Below are 20,888 nucleotides of genomic sequence, written 5' to 3'. Positions count from 1 at the left end.
GTTGTGAAGGCCTGGAAAAAATCTGGAATTGTTTTAGGGGGGAAATTCCACATCCCCCCCCCCTGGACTTTATTCAGTTTTTCCAACAGAAAAACAAGAAAATTTGGGAGACTACTAGAAGAACCACCAGTGAAATATTTTCTCTTTTTGAGTGAGAACAACTTTGGTTTATGAAACATTTATCTCAATCCAAATGTACAACATGAAAAAGTCTAAGGACTTTCTCTATTTTTCCAGTTTGATGAGAGTGGAGAGCCAGTTTGGTGTAGTGGTTAGGAGTGCAGGCACTAATCTGGGAGAACCAGGTTTGATTCCCCACTCCTACACATGCAGCTGCTGGGTGACCTTGGGCAAGCCACAGTTCTCAGAGCAGTTCTCAAAGAGCTGTCTCAGCCCCACCTACCTCACAGGATGTCTGTTGTGGGGAGAGGAAGGTAAGGAGATTGTAAGCCTCTCTGAGACTCCGAGTGAAGGGTGGCGTATAAATCCAATCTTCTCTTCTTTTAATTCTTCCAATAGAAAAATTGGGAAATTTGGGGGAGCACAGAGATAAACCGTCTTTTGCTGTAGACATATGCAACATTTCCCAAAAATGTTTTTGTTTAAATATATATAATTTTGTATATAATGCTTAAATGTATATAATCAAAATGCCATTTTGTGCTGAATGATAATATATTATTAGTGTTCAGTGTTTTCAGTGTTATAAAAGTTTAGCTTAATATCCACACATGCCATTGTGACTATATGAGAGAGTTTATGTCCAAATTATACCTCTTCTTTTGTTTACTACTGAATTTGTGTTTGACTAGAAACCTTCATTTTTTCCTACCTCACAAATGGCAAAAGTTAAAGGTACATGCGCATTGGTAGCGTAGGATGCAACAGTTTGCAGTTCTTTCTCAAGTACTGGGTGTAGTCAGGGCTTTTTTCCTGGGGGAACACACTGGGACGGAGTTCTGGAACCTCTTCGACAGAATTCTTTATAACAAATGTTTAGAAGTTCATGAGTTTGCAGTATACAGGCTGAAAACCTAATTTCCCTCTTGAGAGTTCTGGCACCTCTTTTTCCAAAAATAAGCCCTGGGTGTAGTTGCAATTTTTCTATAAAATGAATGTTTATACTTTTAAATTCCATAAATGTCCCAGTTTTATATGCTACTCCTGTTATAAATTATGCTTTTTACATATTGCATCTGTAAAATTAGTTTTGGTTGACAGGAATGTAAGCACTGCGTATATTTCAGTTCCTCCAAATTTCCATGGGTTTTTTCCCCCTGAAAAAAATGGTGGTCCCCCCCCCCCTTTTTGGCTTTGAAATTTCTGGAAAGTTTACAGTTCTGTATACATGTGCAAATCACTGAAGCACTGCTTTTTAAGATTGCAAGAAAATCAGAAAAAGAGAGCAATTGAAATGGTTGATATGTTTAACTTGATTTAGATAATGTGGACAACTCCTTTTTATGAATAAAAAAACTTTAACCTTTGCTTACCAAGGGAGGTTAAATTGACAGCTGTAAAATGTTCATGCATCACATGTCCATGTCACATGACGTGGTATTCATAATGTTAATTTCAGTCAGAAAGCCTGAATGCTACACAGCCATATCAATAAAAGTTATTTCTGCTGGGTTAGAGACAAGTTTATTAACAAGCTTGTTTCCAAATTTTCTAAAATACACCAAGCAAAAATATTCAACCTTAATGGTAAATTGAAAGTGAGAATATCATCTATTTATTTATTTTAGTTATTTATACCTCACCTTTCTCCTGGATGGGAACCCAAAGTGGTTTACATCATTCTTCTTTCCATTTTATCCTCACAACCATCTTGTGAGGTAGGCTAGGCTGACACAGTGTGACTGGTCCATGGTCACCAACTGAGCTTCCAGGGCATGAGTGGGGATTCAAACCTGTATCTCCCAGATACTAGTGTAACATTCTTAACCACTGCACCACACTGGCTCCAGTATAATAAAACTATACAAAATAAAGCACCGAATACAAAAGTATTTTAAGAACGTAAGAACATAAGAGAAGCCAATGTTGGATCAGGCCAATCGCCCATCCAGTCCAACACTCTGTCACACAGTGGCGAAAAATACCAGGTACCATCAGGAGGTCCACCAGTGGGACCAGGACACTAGAAGCCCTCTCACTGTTGCCCCCCCCCCCAAGCACCAAGAATACAGAGCATCACTTGCCCCAGACCGAGAGTTCCTATCTATACCTTGTGGCTAGTTGCCACTGATAGACTCCTGCTCCATATGTTTATCCAATTCCGTCTTGAAGCCGTCCATGCTTGTAGCCGCCACCACCTCCTGTGGCAGTGAATTCCCTGTGTTAATCTCTCTTTGGGTGGAGAAGTACTTCCTTTTATCCATTCTAACCCGACTGCTCAGCAATTTCATTGAGTGTCCATGAGTTCTTATATTGTGAGAAAGTACTTTCTTTCTCTACCTGCTCTGTCCCATGCATAATCTTGTAAACCTCTGTCATGTCACCCCTCGGTCGTCATTTCTCCAAGCTAAAGAGCCCCAAGCACTTTAACTTTTCTTCATAGGGAAAGTGTTCCAACCCTTTTATTCGGGTTGCCCTTTTCTGCACTTTTTCTAATGCTATAATATCCTTTTTGAGGTGTGGTGACCAGAATTGCACACAGTATTCCAAATGAGGTCGCACCATCGATTTATACAGGGGCATTATGATACTTGCTGATTTGTTTTCAATTCCCTTCCTAATAATCCCCAGCATAGCGTTGGCCTTTTTTTATTGCAGTCGCACACTGTCTCGACATTATCAGTGAATTATCTACTACGACTCCAAGATCTCTCTCTTGGTTAGTTAAATTGTAAACAAAATGGAGGCAAGCCTCAAGTAAATTTCAGCATATCTAAGTAGGTAAAGTCATGTCTTACACTGGAAAGGCACAGGTATAGCTTAACTAAATCCTGCGGTCCAAATCCCAGGTGGAGAGGGATGGAGTCCCAAGCATAGCTCTGATCCAGGGGGCTATGGATTAGTGGTAAAGCATCTCCTTTGCACACAGAAGGTTCTAGTTTCAATCCTTGGGATTTCCAGTTCAGTTCCCCTGCCAGGGTATGTCATTTTGTAGTGTATTCTGCCTATATCAGTTTCAGCTGGGATATAAAGCTTTGGTCTGTTTGAAGACGCCGGTATCATAAGCAGCAGCAGTAGTGGTGCTGTTTGTAGCAAATGATAACAGTTTGTGCATGCAGTATCTTGCAGTCTAGTAAATATGTGTAATGTTCCACTGCCAGTACATTTTCATTTTTATAGGAGAATAAATATGTTTCATTCAGTATTCCTGCCAGCTGCAAAATGCATAGCTGCTAGGATCACACACGTGTTAACTCAATTATTTGAGCTGTTTTTTGTCAGTAGGATTTGTACAGCAGTCACACAGAAGAGCTTCCTCAGTGACACAAAGTTTTCATTTCAAGATAAGCATCCAGAGCTTCTAGTATTTCCATGGTAACTACATAATGGGCAACTGTTGCAATACATCTAAGACACCTGTATCAGTACTACAGAAGGATGCAAATGTGGGGACTTCTGGTGTAAATGACAACTTACTTCAAAACACTGAGGAAATCAGGCAAGGAGCTATGACTGGCTTTTTCCAAACCACAGGAAAAAAGATACCAGAAGGGCTGCAAAATAATACAGAAAATCATTCAGAACCTGGTTCCTGTAATGCCTCTCACAGCTTTAAAGAAAAGGATCATTTAGAAATGACTGATGTTCAATGATGTTTGTTAAATTGTCTAAAAAACCTTATCCTGCCAAAATATATGTACATGATATGATTTGATACTTTAAGTTAACTAAATCAAATATAGGTCCCGGTCACACCAGCGAGATAATCCGGGGGTGAAGCAAGGCTTTTTGCTCCGGAGCAAATTGAAGCGCAGTATCGCGATCAGACGTTTCCCCCGAGGCTCCGTGTACATGCCCTCAGCTGCGATGACACGTTGATGGTGAAGCGTGGCAAAGAAGGGTGAGGTGGTTTTTTTTTGTTCAGCAGTACGTGTTTGTGCACATGCGCAGTTCCGCATTTGCGCACATACCACCGGAGGCGACGGGATACTAGCGCTTCCGCAATCTGACGCCCACCTGCGCCCCACATTTTCTGGAAACTAGTGCACTTTCCCTGGTATCTTTTAACTCCGCTTCTTCGGCCAGGCAATATGGGTTGCTGACGGGTGCGGGACACTTTCCAGATGTTTTTGTGTGATCACGCCCATAAAATCCACCCGGCATTCGTCCCTATCGCGCAGCTAATTCTGCATGTGAGTGGACCCATAGTGTACTATATTCTCAGTTTTAAGATCCTTTCTATTTTGAGTACTTTTAATCACATTTTCATACATTACTGTACATATTCATGAAGCATCATGTCTTTCTTTGAAAGAAGAAGTGGAACCTTCCAGTACAGTATCTCTCTAAATGCCAGGCTTCTGTAAAATAAGTGCTTTGTGGTATGTATTTGAAATTACTGTCAATGAAAATAATCTAATCAAAAAATTTTATGAGGTAAAATTTGGAGAGCAATTTCCTACTTTCTTCTATGAAAATGATAAGTTTTGCTTTTCTGATAGTAGTTACTAGAATTTCTGTTGTTTTCATAGATTTACATGTGGGCCTCTCTCCCTTGTTTCTTTTTAATTTTTTTTAATGGAATCGAAATAACAGAAGCAATGCACTGGTTAGGAAACATACTAGTGCATGTGAAAGTCACACTAATATGCATTTATTAATTCTATGGAAAATATGATGGAACTACAATATTTTTATTAAATTCTGTAAATGTCATACTGCTAAGCAACCACCTGAGGAATTAGATGCTGCACTGATTTTTGTGTTTCAAGTCAATAATAATTAAACGTGTAAAGTGAAACAGGTATTTATTGTGATTTCTAAGATTTTAATAAAGGAAAATATATTTCAGAATAAAGCAAAAATGCAGTGAAGACATTCTGACTTTTCCTTTTCTGAAAACATATCTCAAAAAGATGACCTTAATTCTTCAAGTTCCCATTATACAAAATAATAGCATTTACATCATATTGTCTTTTTTCCCTTTTATTTGGGCTGTTGGCGTACTATCCATTTGTTAGGCCAGAATAGTTGGCCTGATGTCTCCAACAGGTGATAACTGTTGGAAGATGATCTCCAGAAAGCTGAAAACCTCATTTGAACATTTTGAAAGTTGTGCCCATCTGACACATGTGTATATGAGCCCGTTCAAGCCGCCCCGAGCCCATTCATGGGGAGGGCGGGGTATAAATACAATACAATAAATAAATAAATATGCACGTCTGTTTGTGTGTATACGCATGTGCTGCCATAGACACTCAGCTTATGAGAAAGGTTGAGTGGGGGGTGCAAAATTCCAAGGGTCTTAGTCACCCCAGGGGCCCAGAGATCTGGTGAGAACAGGGTTGCCAACTCTGTTTTGGGAAATTCATTGAGATTTGGGAGCAGCCCCTGTGGAGGGTAAGAGAGGGAAGCTGCATAGAGTCTGCCCTGTGATGTTGCCATTCCAGGGGAATGACTCTCTCTAGTCTGGAAATCAGTTCTAATTCTTGGGAGAACTCTGTACCCCACCTGGAGGTTGACCGCCGTAGGTGAGGGTACTGCTAATGTGCAGATATAAATTCAACAGCCCAGAGCAGAGGGGAGTATAACCTTGGTCTTGTCACTGTCAGTTAAATGACTTTAACAGGATTGTTGTGTGTGTGTGTCTTGCATTTGCAGTGTCCTGAACTTAAGAGGATAGGTGAGATATAAATGTAACAGATGGTGGGATAGTGTATCTCTCCTTATATATAATTGAATAGTGGGTGCCAAAGTTATTTGTGGCTGGGTTCGTGAATAAGGAACTAGGAAGGCAAGCTGGGAACCAACTTCAGCCTCCTGGAAAACCTTTAGCTAGTTTGCGTTTCAGCTTTTCAGTTAACAAAATATTCGTAATACCGTATTCAGGGGTCTTTAAAACATTTAATTAAAATATTGTTATGATTTAATCGTTTTACCGTCTCACGGGGACGGAAAGCAAAATAATTTCAGAGCAGAATCTGTTCAGCCTCATCTCTGGAGTCTTTTGCTGTTGTTAGTTGCCAAGGAAACAGAAACGCTTTCCAAGGGGAAGAGGAGAGACTGATGAAGTGCCTCCCCCCCCCCTCCCCCCACAGGGCAGAGAGCAAAGACTCCAGAAGCTGGCAGGCGTGCGTGTGTGTGGAGAGGTCACTTTTCTCCTGCGGAAAAGGAACTCAAGAGCGAATCCCATTGTGCATACTCGGAGCGGTGTTCGGAAGCACTACCCGTCACCAGCGTAGCACAGCGCGTCAGTCTAGATTCTGTAACTCTGTGGCCATTGCCAAGCTAGTTAAAACGACCTGACCCCACGACGGCAAAAGACCCGATTTGCAGTCACGGCGAGCACTGAGAAGCCGGTAAGGTGCCTCCTTTCTTTCCTTCCTAACTCTATGGTAGCATTCCCCAGGAGCCGCAGCAGGGAAAGGACAAGTGCGTCCTTGGTAGATTCACTTTTTTTACCAGCCCGCTTCTTTTCTGGCCATTAACTCAGCATTAACTTAAATACCTTTTGTGCCGACTTTTGTATGCCCTTTATTATCCTCAGAACATGAGCCATCTTCCCTAAAACTAAAGCAGCACAGTTCATGTTTGTACCAGACATATTGGTAAATAGCAGTGCAGTATATATATATATATATATATATAAAAGCCCCGCTTACCCCAGAAGAGGGGCTGGTGAGTACAGGTAGCAGTGGAACCCTACGAAGCTGGGAGCCACTGTGCTTATGCTCCTTCCTATTCAGGCTGGCAAAGATATTGGTAAATAGCAGTGCAGTTCAGGAGATATATATATATGTATATATAAAAGCCCCGCTTACACCAAAAGAGGGGCTGGTTAGTACAGGTAGCAGTGGAACCCTACGAAACTGGTAGCCACTGTGCTTATTCTCCTTCGGAGCATAGACACTGCAGGTGCTTGGTTTAACTCTATGCCAGCAGCACACAAACTCCTTTCCAGCCCCAGTGCACTGAGTGAGGCCAGCGAAGAGTGTTCACCGTGTTCTGGTGCGATGCAGCTGGTGAGGACGAACACAGGCACAGCAGCGCATAGTTTCAGCCTAAGAGGAAAAACATGGGCATAGTGTGCCCAGCCTAGCCACAGTTCAGCTGGTGAGGTGCATGGTATGCCATATTCCTTGCTGGCCAATACCCTTCTTGCTGACCCCACCTGCTCAGGCTAGTGAAGAACACAGACGCAAGAGGTGTAGAGTGTCTGGAGAGAGAAGCATAGCACTACCTGCCTTTGCCCTCTTGGCTTGGGTGAGATGTGGTCGACAAAGAGGTGCACAACAATGACGACTACTCTTTCTAGCTCTTTGGTCTTCCATGACGTGAGGAGGCCCTGGCCCTTTCTACCCCTGTAAATTCCCATTCATTTGCCAACATACAGTTTTCTCTATGTCAGAGCAACAGGGCTGCACTAAGGGGTTCAGGCAACACCATTCTACTGTGTTTCATGGGGGGGAAATATCATTGTACGCATTGTCTTAATGCTAGTAGCTCACAAAGTAGAATTTTTGCTCACAAGACTCCACAGCTTAGAGGGAACATTGGCCACTACCCTTCTTGCTGACCCCACCTGCTCAGGCTAGTGAAGAGCACAGACGCAAGAGGTGTAGAGTGGAGAGAGAGGCATAGCAGTACCTGCCTTTGCCCTGTTGGCTTGGGTGAGATGTGGCCGACAAAGAGGTGCACAATAATGCCGACTCCTCTTTCTAGATCTTTGGTCCTCCATGACGTGAGGAGGCCCTGGCCCTTTCTACCCCTGTAAATTCCCACTCATTTGCCAACATACAGTTTTCTCTATGTCAGAGCAACAGGGCTGCACTAAGGGGTTCAGGCAACACCATTCTACTGTGTTTCATGGGGGGGAAATATCATTGTACGCATTGTCACATATTTGTGCAGAATTAACAAACCTTTTCTATAGGGAAAAACTACAGGTCTGCTTTCTGCTCTTGGCTAGTGCCCTCTGAAAATGATTCCTACAGATAAGGCAGGTTTCATTTAAAAAATGGGAGAAAATACTTCTGTATATAATTTTTAACGAGTACTATTATTCTGTTGGAGGTGGCTTTCCCCATAGGTTAACATGACAGAAAATTATTTTTATCTGTGGTACATGTCTCCACAAACTGAGATTACAAAGACACAGAAATGTGCGTATTGGAAATGTGGAACTTTAGATGATAATTTAAATGTGATGATTATATCCTTATGTAAAAGTTTTCTAGCAAAAAAAACAAACATGTATTGCTGTGACATTTGGCTGCCATGCCCTGTCTTACAAAATAGATGCAAGGTTTTCTTGCTTTTATAAAATCCATCCGAAACACTGCATGTATTACATTGGGGGAGGGGGCCACTGGGCTAAAAACACTTTTGAGAAATGCATACTGCAGTGCTGAAACGTTGTTCTTTTTTAACAGCAGCCACTGTTCAAATAGTACTGATGGTTTCAGAGGAGAGAGATTTGGGAATATCTCATTCACACAAATAAAACCTCTGAGGAACAGGGGCATGGGGGTGATGTTCTCTGAATCGTGCATTGTAAATATGGTTGCACTTTGTGCTGGTGTACTTCATTTAAAAATAATTAAAATTGATTTATTCCTAGTGCTAAATCATGCAAAGGAATTAAGATTAGCTCTGGAGGGGGGATTTATTCAGTGCTTTTCAGTAATTCCATGGAGCAACGAAAATGGCATTCCAGTCTGCGTGGCAACGAGATCTCAAAATTGAACTATCGGAACAGCAGTGGTCTTTGATCTGGTCATCTAAAGCCAACAAATCAAAAATTTTCAAAGTAAGGATGCAATTTTTCAAAATGGTCTCACTGGTACTACACTCCTAGCCGCCTACACCACATAAATAATGAATACTCACTGTTATGCTGGAAAAAATGTGGAGAGGTGGGTGACTACATGCACTGCTGGTGGAATTGCCCTCACATACGGAACTTTTGGGAGCAGATAGTCTCTGAAACAACAAAAATAACTCAACAGAACATCCCAATCACACCTAAAGTCATTCTACTACACCTTAGAGACGCTGATAAAGACGAAGAACCATTCCAACAGTTAACATCGTACTTACTTATGGCAGCCAAAACTACGATTGCAGCCACGTGGAAGTCACCCAAACCACTAAATATAGATGATTGGAGAAATAAAGTGTGGGAACAATTCCTTATGGACAAAATCAGTGATTCCTTGAGCACAGCTCAAACAAATCTTCACATGACACAGTCCAACTTTGTACGGACCTGGTTTCCCTACCTTCAATATATGGCAGAGAATGATCTACTTCTAAGCAACCCGATTTTTGCATCCTGGTTGCACCTATGAACAAAGAAAGCACATCACACCTGAGCAACTTAAATTCCCAACCAAGCCAAATAGCCCCATCAGTGTATAGTATTCACAGGCAGTTTCACAATGCTGAATCTCAGTAGACACACATTTTATTATTAAACAAGCTCAGTAATCACATTTTTCAAAGTGCTCTCAGTTTGTTGTTCTGACATTGATATTCTTCTATCAAATTAAGCCATTGATTCATATATCTCTTTGTATATTGTTCAGCTTTATCCTGTTTTGTTTTTATCGTATGGATGTTGTATATTATTATAAAAAATTGAATAAAACAGATTTATTAAAAAAAATCCATGGAGATAGATCAAGGTGGGTAGCTGTGTTAGTCTGTAGCAGTAGAAAAGAGCAAGAGTCCAGTAGCACTTTAAAGACTAAGAAAATATGTGGCAGGATATGAGCTTCTTCAGTGAGCAGTGACTCACAAAAGCTCATATTCTGCCACATATTTTATTAGTCTTTAAGGTGCTACTGGACTCTTGCTCTTTTCTACTTCAATAATTCCATAGCTCTGTTCTTTTAACAAATAGGAAAGCAAATTATTCTCATTTAAGGATGAAGTTCTATTTATTTATTACATTTCCTCTATGAAACTCAAGTAGCAGAGCATCTGCTCGGCATGCAAAAGGTCCCAGGTTCAATCCTCAGCATCTCCAGTTCAAAAGGACCAGACAGTAGGTGATGTGAAAGATCTTTCTCTACTTGAGACCCAGGAGAGCTGCTACCAGTCTGAGTAGACAATGCTGACCTTCACAGAACAAGGGTCTGATTCTGTATAAGACAGTCTCATGTGTGTTCATATTCATGAATCTCCCATTTGCATTTTATCATCACAACAATTCTGAGAGGTAGGATTGCAAGGAGGTTGTATCCATCTCACCATTGCCAGCACCATGGCCATGATCCAATTCAATATCCATACAGCTGCTTTCAACTTTTTAAAAGGCTGCAAGAGGGAAATTCTGTGGACCAAAATAAGTCACTTAAATATCAACAAGAGACTTCTTGTACTCATAGAAAAACTGTATTCTTCTACTACCTGCCAAATCAAATGTTCAAAGACTGGGAAACTGCCAAAATCTCGTGTAATAAAGGTGTTAAACAGGGTTGCACTTTAGCTCCCTTTTTGTTTAATTTGTTTCTTAATGACCTTGCTCCCTTTTTAGCTGAAGTTGATTATTGTTATCCGAAACTGGGCCCTGTTCATGTTCCAGTGTTACTCTATGCAGATGATCCTGTTTTATTGTCTTGCTCCAGAATTGGCCTTAAACGCTTATTAAATAGATGTCTTATTTTCTTCTCAATTAACAAATTGCATTTGAATTTTGAGAAATCAAAAATATTAGTATTTGGTAGATCATGGAAAATGCATAAATGGGTAATCGGAGGGAAAGAAATAGAACAAGTTACATGCTTTAGGTATTTGGGCTTGCAATTTCAATACAGTGGTCAACTCAATGCAAATTAGTGGTCAATGCAGCCAACATTATCACTTTTGCTTTATCACTTTTTTGGTATTTTTTTATATGCACGTGTGAGTGTGTGCACACCTGGAAGTCATGGTGACTGGAAGATATTCAGAGAGGTGGCTGAATAAGGCCTGCCTCCACCTGCCTCTGGTAGTTCAAGGTGGTCTCCCATCCAAGTACTTGCCAAAGTCAACCCTGCTTAACTTCTGAGATCTGATGAGATCAAGCTTGCCTGGTCTATTCAGGTCAGGGCTCACATTTTTCCTTTAGTAATCAATTTGTTCCAGCTGTGCTAAAAGTTTTTTTAGGCAAAGTGATTTCCCAACACTATGGAATTCCAATCTGATCGGACCATTGAAAGTTTGCCATCTAAGTTCTTATGGAAAACCATGGGTATTCCACACCATGTTCCATACGCAGCCCTCTGTTTAGAAGCTTGTCTAAATTTAGTAGAAACAAGAGCATGGCTGGTTGCATTTGCATTATTACAAAGACACTAGGGTCTCATGTGTGTTCATATTCATGAATCTCCCATTTGCATTTTATCATCACAACAATTCTGAGAGGTAGGATTGCAAGGAGGTTGTATCCATCTCACCATTGCCAGCACCATGGCCATGATCCAATTCAATATCCATACAGCTGCTTTCAACTTTTTAAAAGGCTGCAAGAGGGAAATTCTGTGGACCAAAATAAGTCACTTAAATATCAACAAGAGACTTCTTGTACTCATAGAAAAACTGTATTCTTCTACTACCTGCCAAATCAAATGTTCAAAGACTGGGAAACTGCCAAAATCTCGTGTAATAAAGGTGTTAAACAGGGTTGCACTTTAGCTCCCTTTTTGTTTAATTTGTTTCTTAATGACCTTGCTCCCTTTTTAGCTGAAGTTGATTATTGTTATCCGAAACTGGGCCCTGTTCATGTTCCAGTGTTACTCTATGCAGATGATCCTGTTTTATTGTCTTGCTCCAGAATTGGCCTTAAACGCTTATTAAATAGATGTCTTATTTTCTTCTCAATTAACAAATTGCATTTGAATTTTGAGAAATCAAAAATATTAGTATTTGGTAGATCATGGAAAATGCATAAATGGGTAATCGGAGGGAAAGAAATAGAACAAGTTACATGCTTTAGGTATTTGGGCTTGCAATTTCAATACAGTGGTCAACTCAATGCAAATTAGTGGTCAATGCAGCCAACATTATCACTTTTGCTTTATCACTTTTTTGGTATTTTTTTATATGCACGTGTGAGTGTGTGCACACCTGGAAGTCATGGTGACTGGAAGATATTCAGAGAGGTGGCTGAATAAGGCCTGCCTCCACCTGCCTCTGGTAGTTCAAGGTGGTCTCCCATCCAAGTACTTGCCAAAGTCAACCCTGCTTAACTTCTGAGATCTGATGAGATCAAGCTTGCCTGGTCTATTCAGGTCAGGGCTCACATTTTTCCTTTAGTAATCAATTTGTTCCAGCTGTACTAAAAGTTTTTTTTAGGCAAAGTGATTTCCCAACTATTGTATGGAATTCCAATCTGATCGGACCATTGAATGTTTGCCATCTAAGTTCTTATGGAAAACCATGGATATTCCACACCATGTTCCATACGCAGCCCTCTGTTTAGAAGCTTGTCTAAGTTTAGTAGAAACAAGAGCTTGGCTGGTTGCGTTTGCATTAGTACAAAGACACTCAGATAAGATAGCCAAATGTTATAAAAATGTCTCAGGGAAATGCTGGAGATGTAAAAAAACCCCCATCAGATCATATTATCACATATGGTGGAGATGTGAAAAGATCTCCAAATTTTGGAAAACTATAAAAAAAATAATACTAGAGATAATGGAAATAGAACTGAAGTTGGAGCCAGAAATATACTTACTTAACATGTTACCAGACGGGATTAAATACAATGATTTATGTTTGATATTATATATACTTACTACTTCTAGAATACTCATACCGAAATGCTGGAAGTCAGATAAAATTCCAGATAGAGAAGAATTAATTATGAAAATTATGGAAATAAAAGAAATTGATAAAGTGAATATGATATTGTCAGGAAAAGATGAAAAGCTGTTTCAAAAAAGATGGCAAAAGATGGATAGCTGGATGGAAAAAATGTATAAATGTATACTCCAAAAATATGTTGTATAAGACTATATATTTTTATTATTGTATGTTGTTTTTTGTTTGTTAACGAAAATGATAAATAAACTATATATATATTTTAAAAAAAGACACAGAGAGCAGGGCTGGTGAGGCAGAGAAGACTCTTCAAGCTAAGCACACAGTTCTCCTCCAGATATGCATGAAGTACAGCAATCATGTTATTCTTTAAACATTCTTCCATACAGTGTCCATGCAGTAAGAAAACACGGTGCTCTACCACAAGCAAGCAAACTGGAATAGCAGTTTTTACTTCAACTGAGCTCAAAAGCTCCAGATGAAGTCCATACAGAATGTGAAATCCTGATTTAAACATACACAACTTTTGTTAGACATTCTACTCAATATGTACAATTATTAGAAACACTTGTTTTAGAAAACTCAACAGTAGGTACAGTGGAATAAAATAGCTCATGTTTGAAAACAAAAACAGTAAAATATAGATGGATTAATATAAAATCATGTTTTCTTTGTATGCTTCATATGAAAGACATCCACAGTAGTTTCATGACATGGTCTCAAATCAAGGTCACAGTACCCAAGGCAAAAACGACCCTGCAGAAAATAAGTTTTTGTTAATAAAATACAGACTGCGGTCACACGGAGCATTAGCCATGCTACAGAGACGGAAGATAGGCATCTGGCGCCCGCCCATGTCCCGTCGCGAAAAGTTTTTTTCCCCCCAAGTCTCCACGGGATGCGCACAAGCACCCAACGGCGCATGCGCACACTTCGGTTAAAAAAAAAAAATCCGCCGCGCCGCTTCTTTGCCATGCCACAGGGATTGACGTATGATCGGCACCTCCCCCCGAACCATGGGACGTTTGATCCAGCGGCCGCGCGGTAGTTTGCTCCAGGGCAAACAGCCACGTCTCCACCCCCCGCAATATCCGGCCCGTGTGACCAGGGCCACAGTTATTCAAGTATATTCTAAGGTGGAAAGACCAAATAAACCTCACCTGTGGTTTCTTAAAATAATCAAGACCCCTTCCAATCTTAATAATCCATCCATTGTTGAATCTGTTTTTTAAATGCAAGAAAAGTATATTATATCTCACAAACGTACTAACTATAATAATAGTTTATTGAATACGTGTACTGTTTAGAACAGGGTCTTCCTTTACTCCTATAATCTAGACGAATGATTCAAATTTGTTGAAGCAATAGCAGGAATTCAGTTCTAATAAGCCAGTGTGATGCTGCTAATGTAACCTGGGAGACCCTGGTTCAAACTTCTCCTGGGTCAGGAATAGATAGCAGTGGCCAAGTTGCTATCTCAGCTTCACTTCCTCATCTGGCAAATGAAATAGTGACTTTCTCCACAGGGATGTCATTTACTGTTGACCAAGAATTTGACACATACGTAGTGCCAGAAAATTATTAACACACCAGAAACTCACAGTAATCAAACAACAAATAAGAGTAACCATTCTAGGCTTTGTAACTTGTCTATTCTGGTGGAGAAAGACACTATGGGTTGAGATCTAAGGCAGTCGTGTGTGAGCAGAAGGCACTATTGATCAAGCAGGGTGTGGGTGTCCCACAATTTCCCTAGATTTTCCACTGGAGATGTATCCTACAGTGCCGCTTCCCATACTGTTCTTAAGGCACACTCAGAAGCAGCTTTTGGAGTGGTGTAAGGATCTGCAACAGACAAGGGAAGATGGGATTTGGTTCTTCTGTCAATAAAACAGAGCTTGTGAATCTTAAAGATACAGGTCTATACCCTGTTCATACATTTCCTGAGATGGGCACTCAGTTGCAGGAAGGAAGAATTACTGTGAGTCCTCAACCACATATTTAATACCTCATGTGAAATGGGATATTTCACTTGAGGACCTGTATTGCATGATGTCCTGAAGTGAACGATTTGTCTCACTTTAAAAGGGAAAAGCCAGAGATATCATGCAAAATTTAGGCCACAGAGGCTTCTGAGAGGAGTGTCTGCTTCACAAATGATGTTATTTGTATGTGGAGAGGGGGAGATGCTTGCACTGCTCCAATTGCCTCATATGAGCAAACTCTGGGTACAGGAAGTGCTTGTCTCTTTCCCCTAGTCTTTTGTACCTGCTGTAGTAAGCAGGACTTCAGTTTGTCTCATGGCAGACAAGAACGGATAAGAAAGTAGACTACATGAATGCCAGGGCAGGAGTTAACACTGCCACACACTGCTTTGGAATGGTTAAAGCTTCAGCTAAAGGTTTGGATCCTGTGACATAGTTCCTCCTACACCTCTCTCCAGCCATTATGGAGGTTTTCCTCCACAATGGCACTCCCTCCCTCTGCTACCACACTTTCACATGCTTGAGACTAATGTTTTTCAAGGAGCCTTTATGCACACAGAACTGCTAACTCTAGAGGACCGCCTGAAAGAGAGAAGTGCAAGGGAAACAATGCCTCAGGATCCAAGCCACAGTCACCAGACATGGAACTAGCAAGCCTGATGTGTGCAAAATTAAAAGACAATAATCAACAATATACACCTCATTTACCAGTGTTCAACACTGACTTGGTATTTTCCTGATGTATCACCAACCTAATCTCTCGATCATGTATCGAAGAAGAGTATGACACATCCAGTGTTACTCCATAATCATTCAGGGACCGTTCTATGTCCTGTAGACCACTCATCTGCTGACTCTTTCCACTGCCCTGTTAAGATAATTCAACAGACATATGGCAAATTCTCTGAATGAACAGGCTCATATACGATTTTCATTAAATGCAACCAGATATTAAACTTTTTTCAGAACAAAACAAGGAAAGGGAGAGATGTTACCATTTAAGTTCCCATTTAAAAATCTGAAACATTTTGGGTTGGATCCATCAGTAATTTCTGCACATGGACAGGGTTTCTGTCCATGGATTGGACCTTCCTTTCCTCCTGTTCCCACTGTAGGCCACAATGCTGCTGCTTCTAGGGGTTAGAAGACCCCAAGCAACAGCATGGGGGGGGGGGGAGTAAGAGTTCTGCTGTGAGAGATAGAAACTCATCCACTGAAATGCTCCAGTGGATCCAAGCCTACATCTCAGCTAGCAAAATATGTACTGAAAACTCCTCTGACAAGAGCAGATCCATTCATGCTCCTTTTTTTTTACACGTTTATTTATCGACTTTTCAGTCTATTTACAAACATTTCTCTTTAATTACATATACGTTTAGAGTCTTTTAGTCAAGTTACGTGTCATGTATCAAACTGTTGTCTCCTTTTCTTTTCTTATTACATTTTTACATGTTTAATCCAGTTATAAACCCATAACCATCTTTTGTTCTGTATTTTTGTATCTTTATCCTGAAGTATTAAACTTAAGTTATCCATTTGTGCTAGTTCTAATAATTTTACTATTAAGTCCTCTTTTGAGGGTATTTTATCCATTTTCCAATTTTTGGCCACTAAAATTCTCGCAGCTGTTATTATATATACTAATAAATAAATATCTTGCTTATCATATCCTTTTGGAATTATATTCAATAAATAGGTTTCTGGTGTTAGCACGACATCTAAATTCAATATTTCTAGAATAACTTTATGAACCATTTTCCAATATATTTGAATTTTGTTGCATTTCCACCATATGTGGTAAAAGGTCCCCACGTTCGACTTACATTTCCAACAATTGTTAGATATTTGTGGATAACACTTCGCAATTTTATCTGGGGACCAATATCACCTGTGAAACATTATATAGATATTTTCCTTATAGGCTATGGCTCTCATAAATTTTGCAGACTTCCATATTGTATTCCATTGTTCTATTTCAATCTCTTTTCCCATATCCTGCATCCAAGCAATCATAACAGATTTTATATTTTCATCCAGCTCATAATCTTCTAATAAAAATCCATAAAGTTTCTGAATTAATTTGTCACTGGATGATAACCATATCTTATCAAGTTGGGCATTTCTATCTTCAAATCCTTTTAGTTTATCTTTACCATATCTATCTCGTAGTAAGTTATTTTCCCACCAGGATAAATTAATTTGATATTCTCGCATCAACTTTTCTTCTGTTTTCAAATTGTCGTTTCCTTCTAACAATATGTTATAGTTCGCTTTTTTACTTGTTGTCAAAAGCAAGGGTTTTACGAAGGCTTCCAGTGGGGACACCCATCTTGGCGTTCATTCTCCTAACATGGCAGTTACACTTAATCACTTCAGTAAGTATGACATACAGAGTAATCGGTTTTAGTGTAAATACTCACTTCTTCATAAGAGGTAAGGAGGTGAATAGTCTTCACTTTACATGGTCCTTTAACCAGCATTTCACAGAATCTCAAGAAGTTGTACAACTGTAAGCAATTCAATATGGTTAATTTTTCCATTGGAAAAGAGCAAACTTTTGGGCTGCGGAAATCAACAATGTTTTTACCTGATGAACTTGCCTAATATAAGGGTCCTCAACCCAAACCTCTGTAACAGTTTCATTAAGATACTCTTGGAACAGCTTTTCGTAGCTGAAACCTTTTGTGTTTTCTTCAATCTTAATTTGTTTGTGGTATTTTCCATCTAAAAAACAAGAAAACATCTGCAATGGTGTCTTGAAAGAGGCATACTGCAATTCCAATGAAGTCTGTAAATGGCGCCTTCTAGGGCTATATTGAAGAACCTTACATTAAGCTTCATACCTTCTTTTTCTCTCTGAAGACACTTCTTGATAGCTTCAGCTCTGCTCACGTATTCTGATATTTTTGCTCGGTAATGAGCCTTTTTGGTCTTATCCTTTGTATCTGCAAATAGACAAGGACCATGAAAGAACAATTCCATTACCTTAGTCATTCCCTTTAAATGTACAAACTGCATACATACAGTAATGGTGTTGACTGTGGTGCAAATGTCTCTGTGTAGTGCAGCAGCAACCACCAGCTCAACTAAAGTTAAAAGGAAAAGCAGTCTAGTGGCACAAGATTTTGTGGTAGTTATTTAACAGGGACTCCTCTGCCTTTAACATTTTGGCAGGTCTCCACATGTGAGTAGACAACTTCACAAAACTACATATTTGGGGACCTTTTAAGATGGAGCGCTAGACAGTGCATTTGCTGAACCTTCTAGAAGGTTGTTGGGCGAGGTTAATGCAAGTGTGGTTACACTGATATATTTTTTTTAAGGTCTAGAGGGGTACTAGAAAATTACAGGCCAGTTAGCCAAGCAACTGGCCCTGGCAAACTAGTAAAACTGTCGTCAAAGACATAATTATTAGACAAAGTTTGCTGAAAGAGAACCAGCATGGCTTCTGCAAAGTAAATTCCTGCCTCACCAACCTTTTGGAGTTCTTTGAGAAAGTGAACAAGCATGTAGATAACGTTAACCTGGCAGACATTATGTACTTGGATTTTCAAGTACCTTTATGCAAGAGGCCACACCAAAGACTCCTGAGTACATTTAGCATTCATGGGGTAAGAGAATGGGCCCTCTTATGGATTAAAACTGGTTAAATGACAGATGTTGTGAGCAGGAATAGGTGAACAGCTCTTGCATTGGAGGGAAGTAAGCAGTATGGTCCCACAAGGATCAGTATTGGGCTGGTGCTATTTAATGTGTTCATAAGTGGTCTAGAACTGAGAGTGAGCAGTGTAGTTGCCAAGTTTGCCAATGACATCAAATGATTCAGGATGCTGAAAATCAAGGCCAACTATGAGGAGCTCTAGGAGAATCTCCACAAATTCAGTGAGCGGACAAGAATGCAGAAAAGAAAGTTCAATGTAAATAACTGTAAGGTGATGCACATGGGAACAAAAATCCTAACTTCATATATATGCTAATGGGGTCTGAACTTGCTGAGACTGAGAGGGGAAAAGACTTTAGGGTCATAGCAGGTAGGTCAATGAAAGTGTCAACCCACTGTGCTGCAGTCGTGAAAAAGGCAAACTTTACGCTGAGTTAAGACGCTGAACTGCAGGCTGTGGAAGGTCAGTAGTTCAGCAGTTCGAGACCCGGGTGCCGCATGATGGAGTGAGCTCCCATCTCTAGTTCCAGCTCCTGCCAACCTAGCAGTTCGAAAGCAAGAAATTGCAAGTAGATAAATAGGTACCACTTCGGTGGGAAGGTAACAGCGTTCCGTGCACCTTGGCGTCTAGTCATGCCGGCCACATAACCACGGAAACGTCTTCGGACAGCGCTGGTTCTTCGGCTTTGAAACGGAGATGAGCACCGCAACCCTAGAGTCAGGTTCGACTGGCTTTCGAGCAAGGGAATCTTTACCTTTACTATGCTGAGATTAGGAAAGGTACTGAAAATAAAACAGCCCATATTTTAATGCCCTTGTATAGATCTATGGTGTGGCCTCATTTGTAATACTGTGTGCAGTTCTAGTCACTTATCTCAGAAATGGCACTGCAAAGCTGGAAAAAGAACTGAAGGCAAGCAAGATGATTAGGGTATTGGAGCACCTTCCCTATGACAAATATGTGACTTTTCAGTTTAGAAAAGAGACTAAGGGGAACAAGATAGAGGTTTATACAATGATACACAGGGTAGAGAGAGTGGACAGAGATAACTTTTTCTCCCTCTCCCCAAATCCTAGAATTCAAGGGCACCCAATGAAGGTGATAGACAGTAGATTTAGGATGGATAAAAGGAAACACTCCTTTACTCAGTGATTAAAATGTGGAATTCTGAGAAAATACAGAAGAGGAAGAAGAGGAAGAGGAGGAAGAAGAGGAAGAGGAGGAAGAGGAAGAGGAGGAAGAGGAGGAAGAGGAGGAAGAGGAGGAGGAGATTGGATTTATACCCCGCCCTTCACTCGGAGTCTCAGAGCGGCTTACAAACTCCTTTCCCTTCCCCTCCCCACAACAGACACTCTGTGAGGTGGGTGGGGCTGAGAGAATTATGACACAAACTGCTCTTTTTCAAGGACAGCTGTGCCAGAGCTTGTGACTGACCCAAGGTCACATCAGCAGGTGCAAGTGGAGGAGTGGGGAATCAAACCCGGTTCTCCCAGATTAGACTCCGCACACTTAACCACGTATTTTACAAAACTAGGATTTCAGTGTAGAGAATTTACAGGAAGTATTTTAACTCTTGTGTCGTAACTTGGGTGGGGCGCCATGGTGCCAGCACCGGAGGTAAGGAGTCTTGGGGTGATACTGGATTCCTCACTTACTATGGGGGCCCAGGTCACTTTGGAGGCCCAGGTCAGTTCAGCTGCCAGATCAGACTTTTATCACCTTCGGCTAATCAGGCAACTAGTTCCCTACCTTGCTCACCAGGACTTAGCTACAGTGATCCATGCAATGGTCACTTCCAGCCTAGACTACTGTAACTCGCTCTATGCAGGGCTACCCTTGAGCCTGATCCAGAAATTGCAGCTTGTGCAGAATGTGGCAGCAAGCTTGTTGATGGTGACGCCTGCATGTTGCGCCAACTTCACTGGCTGCCGATCGAATACTGGATCCGGTTCAAGGTTATGGTTTTGACCTTCAAAGCCCTGGGACCCATCATACCTGTGGGACCACCTCTCCCCCATGAGCCCTGGAGAGCTTTGCGCTCTTCTGATCAACATCTCCTGGTGGTCCCTGGCCTGAGGGACATCTGCTTAGCCTCAACCAGGGAGAGGGCTTTTTCAGTCCTACCCCTGGCCTGGTGGAACATGCTCCCGCTCGAAATCAGGGTCCTCTAGGACCTAGCACAGTTCTGCAGGGCCTATAAAACGGAGCTGTTCTGCCAGGCCTTCAGTTCAGGTGGCAGGCGTTCAACCTATTCTGGCCCCCTGTCCTGTCCACAGCACTGTCTTTGACTCCCCCCCCCCCCCCCCGGGCCCCC

General features: G+C 40.9%; 1 protein-coding gene across 4 annotated transcripts in view; it reads right to left on the bottom strand.

Moving 5' to 3' along the window:
- Nucleotides 1-13,521: 13,521 nt before the first annotated feature.
- The window catches only part of MITD1 (microtubule interacting and trafficking domain containing 1), a 9,651-nt gene continuing 2,284 nt past the window's right edge, over nt 13,522-20,888 (bottom strand). For 2 of the 4 annotated variants that reach the window (XM_015422544.1, XM_015422542.1), the window contains 6 exons: nt 17,756-17,857; nt 17,500-17,636; nt 17,333-17,419; nt 15,665-15,780; nt 14,088-14,148; nt 13,522-13,683 (listed from right to left, as the gene is read on the bottom strand). In XM_015422544.1, coding sequence (XP_015278030.1) covers nt 13,588-13,683; nt 14,088-14,148; nt 15,665-15,780; nt 17,333-17,419; nt 17,500-17,636; nt 17,756-17,857 — 599 coding nt within the window. In that variant the 3' untranslated portion in view covers nt 13,522-13,587. Of the gene's footprint in view, nt 13,684-14,087; nt 14,149-14,475; nt 14,773-15,620; nt 15,781-17,332; nt 17,420-17,499; nt 17,637-17,755; nt 17,858-20,888 lie in introns of those variants that run through there. The other 2 variants (XM_015422543.1, XM_015422546.1) reach the window with 2 other exon arrangements.

This window comes from Gekko japonicus, unplaced genomic scaffold (assembly GCF_001447785.1).
Source record: "Gekko japonicus isolate JY-2015 unplaced genomic scaffold, Gekko_japonicus_V1.1 scaffold1396, whole genome shotgun sequence".
Lineage (NCBI taxonomy): Eukaryota > Metazoa > Chordata > Lepidosauria > Squamata > Gekkonidae > Gekko > Gekko japonicus.
Note: the sequence above shows the minus strand (reverse complement) of the source record. Positions and strands in the feature narration are given on the sequence as shown.